The sequence below is a fragment of the Chrysemys picta genome, chromosome 2, assembly GCF_011386835.1.
Source record: "Chrysemys picta bellii isolate R12L10 chromosome 2, ASM1138683v2, whole genome shotgun sequence".
Lineage (NCBI taxonomy): Eukaryota > Metazoa > Chordata > Testudines > Emydidae > Chrysemys > Chrysemys picta.
In genome coordinates, this window is record NC_088792.1 from 26,918,090 (window position 1) to 26,933,730 (window position 15,641).

The 15,641-nt window shown below is 41.7% G+C and overlaps 1 protein-coding gene across 8 annotated transcripts in view; it reads left to right on the forward strand.

Annotated features, from left to right (window-relative positions):
- Window positions 1-15,641, forward strand: part of PFKP (phosphofructokinase, platelet) — an 81,376-nt gene that overhangs the window by 10,463 nt on the left and 55,272 nt on the right. For all 8 annotated transcript variants that reach the window (XM_024100969.3, XM_008162944.4, XM_008162934.4 and 5 more), the window contains exon 2: window positions 3,384-3,457. In XM_024100969.3, the coding sequence (XP_023956737.2) occupies window positions 3,384-3,457 (74 nt within the window). The remainder of the gene's footprint in view (window positions 1-3,383; window positions 3,458-15,641) is intronic.

A 15,641-nucleotide genomic window follows, 5' to 3' on the forward strand; every position in this document is an offset into this window, starting at 1 on the left:
GATTCCACCACCTCCCTAGATAACCCATTCCAGTGCTTCACCACCCTCCTAGTGAAAAAGTTTTTCCTAATATCCAACCTAAACCTCCCCCACTGCAACTTGAGACCATTACTCCTTGTTCTGTCATCTGGTACCACTGAGAACAGTCTAGATCCATCCTCTTTGGAACCCCCTTTCAGGTAGTCAAAAGCAGCTATCAAATCCCCCCCTCATTCTTCTCTTCTGCAGACTAAACAATCCCAGTTCCCTCAGCCTCTCCTCATAAGTCATGTGGTCCAGCCCCCTAATCATTTTTGTTGCCCTCCGCTGGAAAGAAGATGAGAAGTCACCTTACCATTATTATTTGTATTCCCATAATGACTAGAGGCCCTAGTCATGGATCATGCCACTATTGAGCTAGGTGTTGTACAAAGACAGAACAAAAAGATGGTCCCTCCTCCAGAGAGTTGACAATCGAAGTCACTGGCAGGTTCAGCCCTAGATAGCTGATAAGAAAGTGCTTCCCTCCCTGGCCTTAAATGATGTGATGCAGTTAATGTGTCCTTGACATTTCAGGGTTTTAAAGATTATCACCAGCACCTTGAATTGATCCCAGGAGTGGGACAGAGAAACAGTACAAAGACCTGAACATGAGTGTTGTGTTCACAGGTCTGCTCTGGTTGAGCAGAAGACAGTTATATTTTGCTCTAGCTGAAGCTTCAAGGTGGTCTTAGAGGTTAGGCCTAAGTATGGGTTATTACCATAGTGTGGTCTGGAGGTGCAAAGGTGTTACTGGCAGGGAAGAATTCTGCATTAGAAGGGAGTGATCAGACTCCTCACAAGCCACAGATGATTAAAATAAATATGTGTTGCAGCTGTAACCTGAAAAACCAGGATCAGTGACGGCTCCATTAGGATCTTAATTTAGAAAACATTGACAAAATGCAGACATGCATCATCAGCAGATGATGCAGCTAATGCCTTTGCCCAGTCCATTAAATGCTTCTTCTTGCCCACAAGAATCTCTTCTGTTTTAGCTGGTGCAAGTCACATCCATTCTGAATCTCAGCTTGTCCATTTTCCTTCCAGTCAATCGCACATTTGGGCTAATGAGACTAGTCAGTGGAAGACAGACACAGAACTTTGTGTTGGTCAGTATTTATTATATCCGCAAAACATCTTGCAGTCACCTCATACATGTTGAACAGGAAAGTTGATAAGGTGGAATCCTGAGGGATGCAGCAGGTGAGAGCTTTCCGGAAGGATGAAAGTGGGGAAGGAGAAAACTCAATGAATGGCCATTCTGAACATGTCCGTAAGACCCTATAGACAAATCAATGGTACCAAAAGCAGCCGATAGTTCTAAAAAAAAGCATGGCCTTTACCCTGCTCATCACTATAGGGATGCAATTAACCATCAGTATCTATAGAGACTTGGTTTAGAGAAACAGTATTCTGCATAAAAATATTAGTATGCTAAGCAACACTTGCATCTCTTCTTACTCTTGGGTTGGCAGAGACCACAAATGCCATAGAGAACACGGACAGATTTTGGAGGTGAAGAGTGCCCTGTGCCACACTCTACAGCGATTACTGCACCCTCCCTGGCCTTAGTCGATACTTGAAAGGCCAGATCTTCAGCCAGTGGAAATTGATGTAGCTGCATTGCCTTAAAAAAACCTGACTCAAAGTGTGTGTGGTTTCTGGAAGGAGAATTGCCTCTTTGAATGGATATTTGCTACTACTTTGCTCTCCCTAGCTGACAGACTTGTTTTCCTCACTGGGTATGTCTACACTTGGAGCTGGGGGTGCGATTCCCAGCCCATGTAGTCATACTTGCACTGGCTTCCATCAAACTGGCATGCTAAAAATAGTAGTATAGCTTCTCTCACCGACATAGTGCCGTTCGCGGGGGGTGGTTTAATATCAACAGGGGAGCACTCTCCCATCAACATAGAGTGGCTACACTAGAGATCTGCATTGGTACAGGTCTCTGGTGTAGACATAGCCTTAATGTTCAGTTCTTGCACAATGAAAGACTTCCGTTTAATAACAATGACTTTATTTGTCTTGTGTTCCTAAGTAATAGGCACTTGAGGTAACCTCAGGGTCACTGAGACCTTCACACTAATCAATTTCAGCATTCACAAAGAGGTTAGTTCAGTGGGACTTTAAATACTTCCCTGGAAGTGATAGTATCTAGGCTCCCTGAGGACAGGCCATATGCATGACTTTGTTTGTGGGTATGGAGATTCAGTTCAACTCTCTTGTGTGGTTTAATCACCTTATGTGTTTCAAATCAGGGATTATTTTGCACCTATGTCATCAGCAGAGCTGATCTATTTCTTCGCTATTTCCAGTAACTAATGAATCCTTTTGATCTGGGGGACTGTAGATACTATACTATATTTTATGCTGTGGCCTATCTAGAAGTCCAACGAGAGTGCTGAACAGCTGTTAGAGAAGTCTCTTAGCTTCCTTGCCCCTCTCTTGTAGCTCTGTATTTGTTTCTTGTGCCTGGAGTCTGTTGGTAATTCTCCATGTCTTTTATCATTAGTAATATTCCCCATGGTAGATGGAGAGAGCCATTACAATAGACACCACATAATTTTTGACTCTTTGGATTGACACCCGTTGCGTTTGCTATAAAATGGTTCTGTGGAACATATTTGCTGCTTAATAAATTGAAGTATTAATACTGATACAAACAAGTATGACATCATTCAGCCAAGTGTTTTTCAATTTGTCAAGCTTCTATGAAAAGAGTACTAAGGGCTCCATTGTGAGCTGCAGGACATGCCCGCACAGGGTAATAAGATACCATAAGGCACTCCCTTACCTATGCTATCCACATCACAGATGTGTACTCAAGGGGAGAGCAGCTGGCACTGGCTTGCTACCCCTCTCTTCCCTCCCCCCCTCATCTCTCTCATGTGGCTCTGCTCTTCCACAGCACACCATCTGTGCAGCTGAGCTGGTTTGGAAGAAAGTAAGCTGGACCAGGAAAAATTGCTGGCACAGCTTACTTTCCCCTCTTGCAAGGTGCCAAATCACCAGCCTTCTGTCAGTTAGCAGTCATCACTTTCTAATTACTGTTTATTCTGATAATATTTTGACAATTTCATCAAGTTCCCCTGTTTAATGTCCATATAATGATGGTGCTAAAACAAATAACTCTGCCCCCTTCAACTTCTAGAGCTGGCTGCATTGTCAGTATGTACATTTCTGTTATAGTAAAAGCTTTTTTTTTCTGTTTAGAAACAAATTATAGCTTCCAATTAATTCCTTCGTTGTTGTTGTTGTTGTTGGATTTTGTTTTTGACAAAGGTATTTCAAGTTAATATTAGAAAATTGAGATGACCTTGCATAATTTTGTAATAAATGAATTCACTTTCTCTTCCCAGGTATGAATGCTGCAGTACGTGCGGTAGTGCGTATGGGAATCTACGTAGAAGCTAAAGTGTATTTTATCTATGAGGTTAGTTTTCCTGTTGTATTCATTCTGTATTTGATTTTTGAATGCGTTTGGACCTTGTTCTTGTGGAAATTTCACATGGACTTTAATGGTGTAAGACTCAAAATATTACACATGATGTTCCTTTTGATCACACCAAAAGCCTTTTTTACCCATGAAAGGTAATTTACCTGGTAATGACCAAGAGATGATATTCTAATTAAAACAGAAGTTTGATTTCTGGTTCCAGACCTTTTCTCCATACAACAGCAAGGGGTTGGGAATATTGAGAAGACTTAGTTGTGGTAGTTGATGGGATCAGGCCTTGCATTACGCAGCAATGACCTGTCTATCTATACGTGAATACCTTCTGTATGGTATTCATCTAGCCCTCCCCTCCCCTCCCTTACTATAGTATGAGCACCTTATAACTTTTGAGGTATTTATTCTGACAACACCCCTGTGAGGCAGGAAAGTAGTATTATTCCCAGTTTACAGATGGGGAACTGAGGCACAGAAAGATTACATGACAAGAGTAGTCTGCTGCTGATTCTATAGCCACTGGACAATTTTTCCCATTCTACAAACTAAGGGGAGTAGTTGACAGGCTGGCTACAAGATGAAGTCCTCTCCACTTCTTTCCAAACATCAGAACTATTGTGTCTGTGATTGATGTATATGTATGTGAAGTTATATTCAAAGTGCATGGGATATGGAAATTTGAAAGACATATACATGTACATCAAAAGGAGAAAACTATGTAAATGTTACAGGGAAAATGTCCATATTGTACTTCAATTTAATAAAGAGATATATTTTACCTTTAAAGTATGTGAATATTGGAATACAGTAAACATTTTAAACAAACAAGTGGCCTATTTGTATTGTATGTTGGAATTATATCAGTTCTCCTTTAGAAGCCTTTAGTTTTTAAAAGTAAAGCAATCATGGGATAACATGGAAGGTCCTTTCATGGATCAGTAACTGGTTAAAAGACAGAAAACAAAGGGTAGGAAAAAATAGTCAGTTTTCAGAATGGAGGGAGATAAACAGTTGTGTGGCCCAGAGATCTATACTGGGATCAGTGTTGTTTAACTTATTCATAAATGATCTGGAAAACAGGGTAAACAGTGAGGTAGCAAAATTTGCAGATGTACAAAATTATTTAAGATAGTTAAGTCCAAAGCAGACTACGAAGAGTTACAGACTCACAGTACTGGGTGACTGGGCAACAAAATAGCAGATGAAATTCAGTGTTGATAAATGCAAAGTAATGCACATTGGAAAACATAATCCTAACTATATATACAAAATGATGGGGTTTAAATTAGCTGTTACCACTCAAGAAAGAGATCTAGGAGTCATTGTGGATAGTTCTCTGAAAACATCCACTGAATGTGCTGCAAGAGCTGAAAAAGCAAACAGAATGTTAGAAACTGTTAGGAAAGAGATAGATCAGTGGTTTTCAACCTTTTTTCATTTGTGGACCCCTAAAAATTTTCAATTGGAGGTGTGGACCCCTTTGGAAATCTAGTGTCTGTATATATAGTTGAATTCTGTTCAGTCAGTTTTCAGTCTAAGTCTTCCACGGACCTCTTAGACATAGTCCATGAACCCCCTAGGGAGGTCCATGAATCACAGGTTGAGAACCACTGGGATAGATTAAAAAGACAGACAATATCATAATACTTCTATATAAATCCATGGTTTGCCCATCCCTTGAATACTGCGTGCAGTTCTGGTCACTTCATCTCAAAAACAGTTATATTAGAATTGGAAAAGGTACAGAGAAGGACAACAAAATGAATAAGGGTATGGAACAGCTTCCATATGATGAGAGATTAAAAAAGACTGGGACTTTTCAGCTGGGAAAAGAGATGACTAAGAGGGGATATGATAGAGGTCTATAAAGTGGTGACTGGTATGGAGAAAGTAAATAAGCATCTGTTATTTACTCCTTCACATAATACAAGAATCAGGGGTCACCCAATGAAATGAATAGATAGCAGATTTAAAACAAACAAAAGAAAGTACTTACTCACAACACACAACCCATGGAACTCATTGGTAAGGGATGCTGTGAAGGCCCAAACTATAACAGAGTTCAAAAACAAACTAGATAAATTCATGGAGATTAGGTCCATCGATGGCTGTTAGCCAAGATGGTCAGGTATGCAATCCTATGCACTGGCTGTTCCAAGTCTCTGAGTACCAGAAGCTGGGAGTGGATGACAGGTAATGGATCACTCGATTGCCTGTTATGGTCATTCTCTCCAGAGCACCTAGCACTGGCCACTGTCAGAAGACCGGATACTGGGCTAGATGGATCATTGGTCTGACCTAGAATGGCTGTTCTTACGTTTTAGAAGTTTATAAGCCAAAATAAACATTTTATCTAGGCTAAAATGTGGGATGCAATTTTGCTAATTAAAGGTGATTTTAATATGTCATATAAACCAAATTTAATTATAGAAGTGCTAGAAAATACAGCGTTTGCTAGTTTGTATTTACCTAACACACCATTTATATTTTTAAACTTGATTATTTATTCATTTTTGTCCATATCTGTTTATACTCAGAGTGCAGCCACTAGAGCTATAAAACACATTTGTAAAGGAGGCTTTTTGTTTGTTTTTCCTTTTATTTTTTAACTTAAGCTATTCCTAATGCTGGACACGTTAAGCTGTAAAAGTTACTTGGCATAACAAGGCATTCACTGAAGTTTGTATAGTAACATAAGCAACATATACATTTATATGTGTTTCAGAATAATGTGTACATATGGTTAATCCAATAGTCTGTGGCAGGTTTAAAATGGACATGAGTTTGGGCTCGAAAGAAAAATAGTAACAGCTATTTGAAAAACAACCATCAAGCAAATTTTGTTATATTGAACACTTTAAAATTTTGTTTTAAAATGCAGAAATTAATTCAACTATGTTATGAAATATGATGAAGGTTATTCTGAGGCTAAATATGGTAAAAGCTTTCCACAATTTTAGCTTGCAAGAAAGACAGCCAAAGAACTTCTTACCCTGCCTCCTCCCCCCCCCCAAATCTAACCCCTTGTCAGAAGGGATACAAATTGGCTGTGAGTTGAAAGGAAATTCTAGAAATTGGCAAGCTAGTGAGCACACCAAATATTCAGAAGCTGGTTGTTGTGGCAGCACAGCACAAAAGATTTCTGGAGCACAGTGCTCTGCTTATTTGCATACCAATTCTCTTTTTGTAGTAGGAAAATATTAATTCTACCCTTCATCCCCTGCCGCTCCCATGGTTCGAAATTAATATGTCTGCAATCTGCATGGTTTGCTACCCCTATTGTATGACTTAATGGACGATTGGCAGTGAAGTACTGGACTGGGTCCTGCCTCATGATGATAGGGGGAGCCGAGAGTGGACAGATGTGGGGTTGAAGCCTTAGGGACAGATCCCTGGGTGCAGCCAAAATACACAGAGTGCAAGTCAAGAAGCAGTATGCAAAGATGGCTTAAAGCTCCTGTGTTATTGTCCTGCCCCGGAGCGTCTGTATACATGGACTATATGGCTGTTCTCTTTACCCTGTCGTAGAGCAGTGTGAAGGATTCTCTTATTCAAGCCAGGCTACAGTGGTCATAAGGGGTCCAAAATGCATCTGAGGATCAGTGTGATGTATGGATGTTGAGCTGCACACTCTTTTCCCTGCTGCAGGGAGTATAACAGTACGGGCCTGGCACATAAGACCCCCCATATCATGTCTGTGCCTCTGGAGGATCATCCTCACACTGGGAAGTAAAAAATCCATCCTCTTCCTGACTTTATGTACCCCAAAATTAATAAGATCAGTTCAAGCCTTCTCAGTCTTGGCTGCTCCCGGGGTTCCTACCTCAGGACTGCTCACATTCATTCACTTTCCATGCCTGTCTAAGGCTAATCTGTTCTTAAATTTACCAGAAATGTAGAAATACTTCTTTATATGACATTCCGGGGTGCAATCCAGACCAGTGAGGGGTTATGTCACCCTTGCCCTGCAGCTTGGGGTGCCTCACAGTGCTTTGCTGCTGTAGCTCCCAACCTGGATTTCTCACAAACAGTATGCAGGTTACACTCTTTGTGTGTCTGTGTATAGCCACAGCCCTGGTCCAGCAACCCTGGCCCCAGCCCATCTAAAGGGATCAATAAACAACAGTTTGCTACCCTAAATGGAGTTACCCACACAATTCGGTTTAAACCCAACACTGGATTAGTTTTGTTTAATGAATAAAACAAGCTTATTTAACTTCAAGGAGATACGTTTTAAGCGAGTACAAGTATAAGGCATTAAAGTTAGAAATGGTTACAACAGAAATAAAGATAAAATGCTTCCTAAACTTAACAAACAAGACTTGGTTCCAGGTGAAGTTCTTACCATATGCTTCCAGCAACAGGGCTGACCAAACTTCAGGTCAGGATCTCACCCCAAAGTCAAATGAGTGGGTTTCTTTTGCCTTCTTCCATGAAAGAATGAGAGATGGATAGGAAAAGATAACTTGGAGGGGTTTTGCCCTTTACTTTTATAGTTCAGTCACCCTTTGAAATGCATTTTCCTAATTAAAATTCATTCAAACAGTAAAGGAGAGTGGTGAAAGATCTTCCTCTGTTTGCTGAAATGCAGATTTTTCTTGTCTCCTGTCTTCCCCTCTTGCTGTCTGAGGACACTGTTTACAACTTATATGTAAACTGAGGTAACTGCTCATTCCTTTGTTTAAGACCTGCTTGACCTGTCCTGCCTAATCACGTGGGTTTGAACATGATACTAACATTATTTAGGGGGAATTCATAACTTTACATATAATGTTGCTACACACATTTCATTATGGTATTATTGACCAGTGAGTTATTAGTTTTCCAATGATACCTTACCAGGCATATTTTATACAAAATTTATTACAATGGTGTGTAGGGTGTGAATACAGGGATGCATTCTGTCATACTTTTGTGGACCATTTAATACACTCAAATGTGTAACTGCTGATATTCTGCAATTTTTAGCTTTCTTAATGCCTTCCAGGATAAGGCAAATTGGGGATAATCACAGATTAGTTACGACAGTTTGAAGACATGAATCTGTAGAAGTTGTGTAAGGTGAATATTGATGTACAATGTAGTTACTGTAGCAGAGAAGTGATTCCAACAGAGAGTAACATTCTATCTTGTTTACACTTGTGTAGGTCTGGAATACAGGAGCATATGATTCGTTGTGAGTAGGGGACATGCCTGTGAGAGAGAAATAGCTTGTAGTTCAACCCTTTCAACATTACACTGTAGGGGTGGGCAAACTTTTTGGCCTGAGGGCCACATTGGGGTTGCAAAACTGTATTGAGGGATGGGTAGGGAAGGCTGTGCCTCCCCAGACAGCCTGGCCCCCACCTCCTATCTGCCCCCTCCCACTTCCCGTCCCCGTCAGAATCCCCGACCCATCCAACCCCCCCTTCTCCTTGTCCCCTGACCACCCCCTCCCAGGACCCCTGCCCCTAACCACCCCCCCCGGGATTCCAACCCCTATCCAACCCCCCCGTTCCCTGTCGTCTGGCTGCCCCGACCCCTATCCACCCCCACCCCCCCGATAGGCCCCCTGGGACCCCACGCCTATCCAACCCCTCCAATCCCCGTCTCCTGATCCCTATCCACACCCCTGCCCCCTGACAGACCCCCCGGGACTCCCATCCTTATCCACCATCCCCGTTCCCTTGCCCCTGACTGTCCTCCCCTCCCCCCCCGAACCTCCACCCCATCCAACCACCCACTGCTCCCTATCCTCTGACTGACTCCTCAGGACCCCCTGCCCCTTATCCAGCCCCCTAGCCCTGGCCCTCTTAACATGCTGCTCAAAGCAGCATGTCTGGCAGCCACGCTGCCTGGCCGGAGCTAGATACGCTGCCGCTCCGCTCGGCAGGAGCGCACCGCTCCGCCAACCTGAGTGCTGCCCGGGCATCCGTGTGTCTGCGGGGGAGGGGGAACTGCAGGGGAGGGGCCGGGGGCTAGCCTCCCTTGCCGGGAGCTCAAGGGCCGGACAGGATGGTCCCGCGGGCCGTAGTTTGCCCACCTCTGCTGTAGGCGGTCACCAGGGTGTTGATTTTTATTCTTCTTTGATTGTGTGTTGATTAATCATGCAGTCATTTTTCTTTCATGGGTGCATACAAATGCCTTAGAAGTATGCTGTTTACAGTGTTGTTGTAACCATATTGATCCCAGAGAAAGACAAAGGGGGGAGGTAGGTAATATTTTTTTATTGGACCAACTTCTTTGGGTGGAAGAGACAAGTTTCCAAGCTTCACAAAACTCTTCTTCTGGTCTGGAAAAGGTAACCGGAGTGTCACAACTAAATACAAGGTGGGACAGATTGTTAAACATACAGGGTTAATAAGTGTTGCAAGAAACCACTTAAAATGAAGCTGTCAATTAACACTGCTACAGTCATAGAACAAAGAAGGGCTAGTAGATTACAAACTGTTGTAATGAGCCATAAAACCAATGTCTCTGTTGAGACTGTGATCATTAGTGTCTAGCAGAGCTATGAATTTGAGTTATCTGGCTTGTAGTTTGAAGGTGTTGTGCAGGTTTCCTTTGAGGATCAGGATTGGTAGGTCAGCTTGTATTGTGAAAAATGTTTGTCTATGGTTGATAGGGTGTTTTTGTCTTTTATCATTTTTCTGGGTAAGTTCATTGGAGAGCATATTGATTATCTAGTTTCACCCATATAGCTGTTGTTGGGACATTTGATGCACTGGATGAAGTACACCACATGTCATGATAGACACGTGTAGGGGTATTGATCATTATAGCAAAGATATGTCAGCAAGTTTTCCATCTGTTTTTCTGGCCGTGTGTGGTACCGCTTTGAATTGGTGTGTTCTGGCCACTGGGGAGCTTGCTTCTGATGATAAGCTTGGAGATGTTGGGGGGTCTTTGGAAGACTAGGAGAGGGGTTTGGGGAAAGATTTCTTCCAGGGTATGCTCCACATCAAGTTGCTTGATGATACCCTGTGTGGATTCCAGTTTGAGTAGTATGATTAGTGGTTTTTTGTTTGTTTGTTTTTGTATTGAATAGGGTGGATAAAAATCAATGATTTAAAAAAAATCAAAAACATCAGATTTTTTAAAATTTAAATCAGATTTTTTTGATAAAATGCTTTTTGAGGAAAAAACCTATCTAAAGATAGTTTTAATTAAGATACATTATAGCTCGAAGATATCTCATCATGGAATAGGGATTATAAATTCTAATTTTATAGTATGAGACTATAGTCATGTAATGTTTAAGAAAAGTTTTGTAAATGAGTTCCAATAGTTCATGGATTAGGGACCCAATTTTATGGGATTCCAGGGGGTTCTGTATAGATCATTTAGGTTAATCTTTCTATCTACCCAATGGGACTCAGTGCTCAGTCTAGAAGATAGCATCAGAGATGCTTAGTTTTGCAGTTCTCAAACTGTGGATTTGTGTCTCCAGAGATAACATGCTTATTAACAGCAAAAATGTTTTTAAATGAATAAATAATATATAGAGGTGAGAAATAACAGACCTCAATCCTATTGTCCCTCTGTAAATTTGTGTACATAGCATCAATCCCTTACCTCTCTCTAAAAGTGCAAATTTTCAAAAAGTTCACTGAATAGAAGATTGGTGGGGGAGGAATAGATCCAGACAAGGAGAAGACGTCTGGAGATAAATGTGAGAAGGGAGGGACAGGCAGTAGAAACAAAAGTGAAACTGTTTGAGCAGCATATTCCAGAAGTCTTGAGGTCTTTCTGAGTGTAGCCTTCATTGATTTGAGATCTACCATACCATTCTCACTAGAAGGGAAAACCTGTAATGGCAGTAGGCTGTAAAAGAGAACCAGTTTGGGAATATTTTAATGAAGTTCCTCTACCTGTGGGCAGGGCCGGCTCCAGGCACCAGCCGACCAAGCATGTGCTTGGGGCGGCACCTTGGGGCAGGGCAGCGCTCGATTTTTTATTTTTTATTTTTATTTTTTGGATTTGGAGGCGCGGCGCTCGGAGGGGGGGAGGGGCTTCAGGCGGCATGGTGCTTGGAGGGGGCGGGGCTTTGGGCGGCATGGTGCACGGAGGGGGCGGGGCTTCAGGCGGAGGGGGCAGGGCTTCGGGCGGCGTGGTGCTCGGAGGGGGGCAGGGGCTTCGGGCAGCGTGGTGCTCGGGGGGCGGGGTCTTGGGGGGGCAGGGGCTGGCGCGGTGTGGCGCTCGGACGGGGGGCTTCGGGCGGCGCGGCGCTTGGAGGGGGCGGGGCTTGCGGGTTGCGTGGTGCTGGGGGGGGCGGGGATTTCGGCGGCGCTTGCGCAAGGGGGTACGGCGGAGCGGTGCTCTTCTTTTTTGCCTGGGGCAGCAAAAAAGTTAGAGCCGGCCCTGCCTGTGGGTAAGACAGACATGCGTGTAAAATGCAAACAGTGCGACAAAGAAAAACTTGACTGTTTACATTCAAAAATTCATATGCTTCTTTTGTTAAAATATTATATGTTTGCTGTTGAAGAAAAAAATCTACATAACGTTGTTTTAGTTAAATAAAACAATTTAAATCTCTGTCTGGCGATGTTCTCCTCCTAATACAGCATGGCAAAAAAATCCTCCAAATATTAATGATTAACCTGTTGAATTGGAGATAGTTCACCTCCCAATTACTTCATAAATATCTGCTTCAGTTACCTTTGGTAAATGAAATAACCAAACAATCATTCATTTTCTGATATAGCTGTAAAACTAATCTGAAAAGTTTTCAAAATAAATCACTTTAAAAATGTATAGTGTGTACCTTCTAAAAATGAAACCTACATTTATCTCTGAGTTGTGAAGAATATGTATTAAGGTTATAACAACCAAGAAGAATGCACTTTTATGTAGAAATCCATGATTAAATCGAGTTTTCCTGACTAGTGATTTAAATCAAATCCATCCTGGTATTGAAGCAAGTTCTCTCAGGTTATTTGGGTGGCCTGTTCCATGATGTGATCTACCTCTCTGGTGGAGTGAAGCTGCTCTGGGAGGTTAAAAAACAAAACAAAACAAAAACACCACCAAAAACCTGAGAGTTAAAAATATTCCTATTTAGATCCAATTGGTGAAATTAAGGGCCTTGAAATTTTCAGCCTGACTTGTTACTAGACAGTCTCTACGCAAAAGAATAAATGGACACAAATCAGACGTCAAGAATTATAACATTCAAAAACCAGTCGGAGAACACTTCAACCTCCCTGGTCACTCGATTATAGACCTCAAAGTCACAATACTCCAATAAAAAAACTTTAAAAACAGACTCCAACGAGAAACTGCAGAATTGGAATTAATTTGCAAACTGGACACCATTAAATTAGGCTTGAATAAAGACTGGGAGTGGATGGGTCATTACACAAAGTAAAACCTATTTCCCTATGCTATTTTTCCCCTACTGTTAATCACACCTTCTTGTCAACTGTTGGAAATGGGCCATCCTGATTATCACGGGGGGGAGGGATAGCTCAGTGGTTTGAGCATTGGCCTGCTAAACCCAGGGTTGTGAGTTCAATCCTTGAGGGGGCCACTTAGGGATCTGGGGCAAAATCAGTACTTGGTCCTGCTAGTGAAGGCAGGGGGCTGGAATCAATGACCTTTCAAGGTCCCTTCCAGTTCTAGGAGATGGGATATCTCCATTAATTTCTATCACTACAAAAGTTTTTTTCTACTGCTGATTATAGCCCACCTTAACTGATTACTCTCGTTATAGTTAGTATGGTAACACCCATTTTTTCACGTCCTCTGTGTATATATATCTTCCTACTGCATTTTCCACTGCATGCATCTGACGAAGTGGGTTTTAGCCCACAAAAACTTATGCTCAAATAAATGTGTTAGTCTCTAAGGTGCCACAAGTACTCCTCGTTCTTTTTGTTACAGTTGATGAGCCAAAGGCAGTCCATCCCATTAATGCTTCCTCTGACCCCACATAAAATTGTTTCATCCTTTTTACTCGTTTCTTGTGCAGTGTCAAGAGCTCTGCAGTTGTGGCAAAAAGTAGCCCCACGTTCAGGCAAAATGTAGCTATAATGGGTACAGCTTTGAACTGAGTAAGAACAAACTGGCTGTGGAATAGGATTGAGCTCCTTTATAGCATCATGTTTATTTATAGGGATGTTTTACCATATGTGTAAACAGATATTAATTTAATGAGCCCTATACAATTCTTGGAAGTTCTTTGTGCTGCTTGATAATAACCCAAAGGAAAATGGACCCCAGAGTATAAGGAAAATTAGCAATTATTATAGAATATGAATAAGAGCACAATTTTGATCCCCCAAAAACAAGGGCATTTGAAAACTCCTAAATTGTTGATTTTAGTCCTGGAAAGTATACTCTAAATTTGCAGTAGAGGAATATGAGATTTCAGGGTTCAAGGAGCTGAGAATACTCCCCCTAACAATTTTAGGGCCCACTTATATCACCCTTAAGAATTGACTAGACATGAACATTAATCCGGAATAAAATAGGATGTGAATTTAAAGCAGATTAATTATTCCTGATTAACTCCCAGTGTAGACACCTGAATTCTGGAATAAACTGCCTTATTCTGAATTAGTGTAATGCACTTCCAGAGTGGATTAGCTAATGTGGAATAAGGTAATTTTATTTCAGAATAAGAGTGTCCACTCTTGGAGTTAATATGGAATAGCCCTTACTCATGTTGAGTAGTATGTTGGTTTGCAAGCAAACCCATTGCTCATGGAGTAATGTATTACAGTACTCAGTACAGGTACCCACTGTTCAATTTATTAACATATAGTCAACTTCCTAGAGCCCCACCTGCTTCCCCTGCTGGGTAGATCCCCCTCCTCACCCTGGTCCTTCAGTGCAGCCCTGTTAGGTCCTTGCGACCCACAGTTTTGAAACCTCTGCTCTAGTTCAAACAGAAATTAGTTCAGGGAGGTTCTATGGCAGGGGTTCTCAAACTGGGGTTCGGGACCCCTCAGAGGGTCGCAAGGTTATTACATGGGGAGTCGTGAGCTTTCAGCTCCACCTCAAACCCCGCTTTGCCTCCTGCATTTATAATGGTGTTAAATATATTTAAAAGTGTTTTTAATTTATAAGGGGGTCGCACTCATAGGCTTGCTATGGGAAAGAGGTCACCAGTACAAAAGTTTGAGAACCACTGTTCTATGGCCTGTCTTATAGAGGAGTTCACACTAGATGAGCATAATGGTCTCTTCTAGCCTTATAGAATATGAATTTATGCGTGAAGGAAGATAGCTTGAGCACCAGTGGGGAAAGACCCTTTTGTCCCGTATTGATTGTGACATCAAGAATATTTTGGGTTCTTTGCTTTCACCAAATTCCTGATTAAGGGACCTCTTCTGGTTGGTGGATAACTTGTTGAAACCTTCTTGTCTCCTGTTGGACTGCAATTGAGCATTTCTTGCTATGAGGAGATTTGATGCACTTTGCTCAGATTTGGATGGAAAGCATCAAAATTAAAAGTCTAAATTAATTCATGCTGAAGAAAACCTGGTTTTGTGTGTGTGTAGATGCATGTGTGTGTGCGCACGTGTGCACACACGTGCATTTTTCCAGTATTCTGTTTACCTTGGAGGGAAATGTGTTACCAAATACTTCACTTTGTAGAGACCTTGTTTAGATAAATCCTAAGAGCATGTAAAACATAGAAAAATCACAGAAATTAGCATCTGAAAGACCTTTCCTGAAGCCTGTCTATTCCATTGCCCACTGCATGATTGCACCTAAAATGTATTTATTTCTCCAGTCTACTTTGGGAAGAAGCTTCTACCACTTCCCTTTTGAGACTATGCCATAAACCTTTTGAGACTTCAGAGAATTCATGGTCACTCAGGATGATACTCATAATATTTTACTCAGTATATAATTTCTTCTTACTGATTTTATCTTATTACTCCTTTGGATCACCCTAAGTACTTTTTTCTCCATCCTTAACCTTTTACGCCCTTTAAACATCGGTAGGCTTATCAGGTTTCCCTGAGTAATCACATAGTGAAACAAAAAATATTTATGGTCTTTTGATCTTTCCTCATTACTAAATCCCTCCAGATCATAATTCATCATTTCTGTTGTTCTCTGTACTTCTGCCAATTTACAGCCCCAACTTTTTAGTATTCAGATTCCCCAGCCTGACAGATGCAGTCTTGCCAGGGTCCTATAAAGAAGGACCATTAACTCTTCGCTCCATAGCATG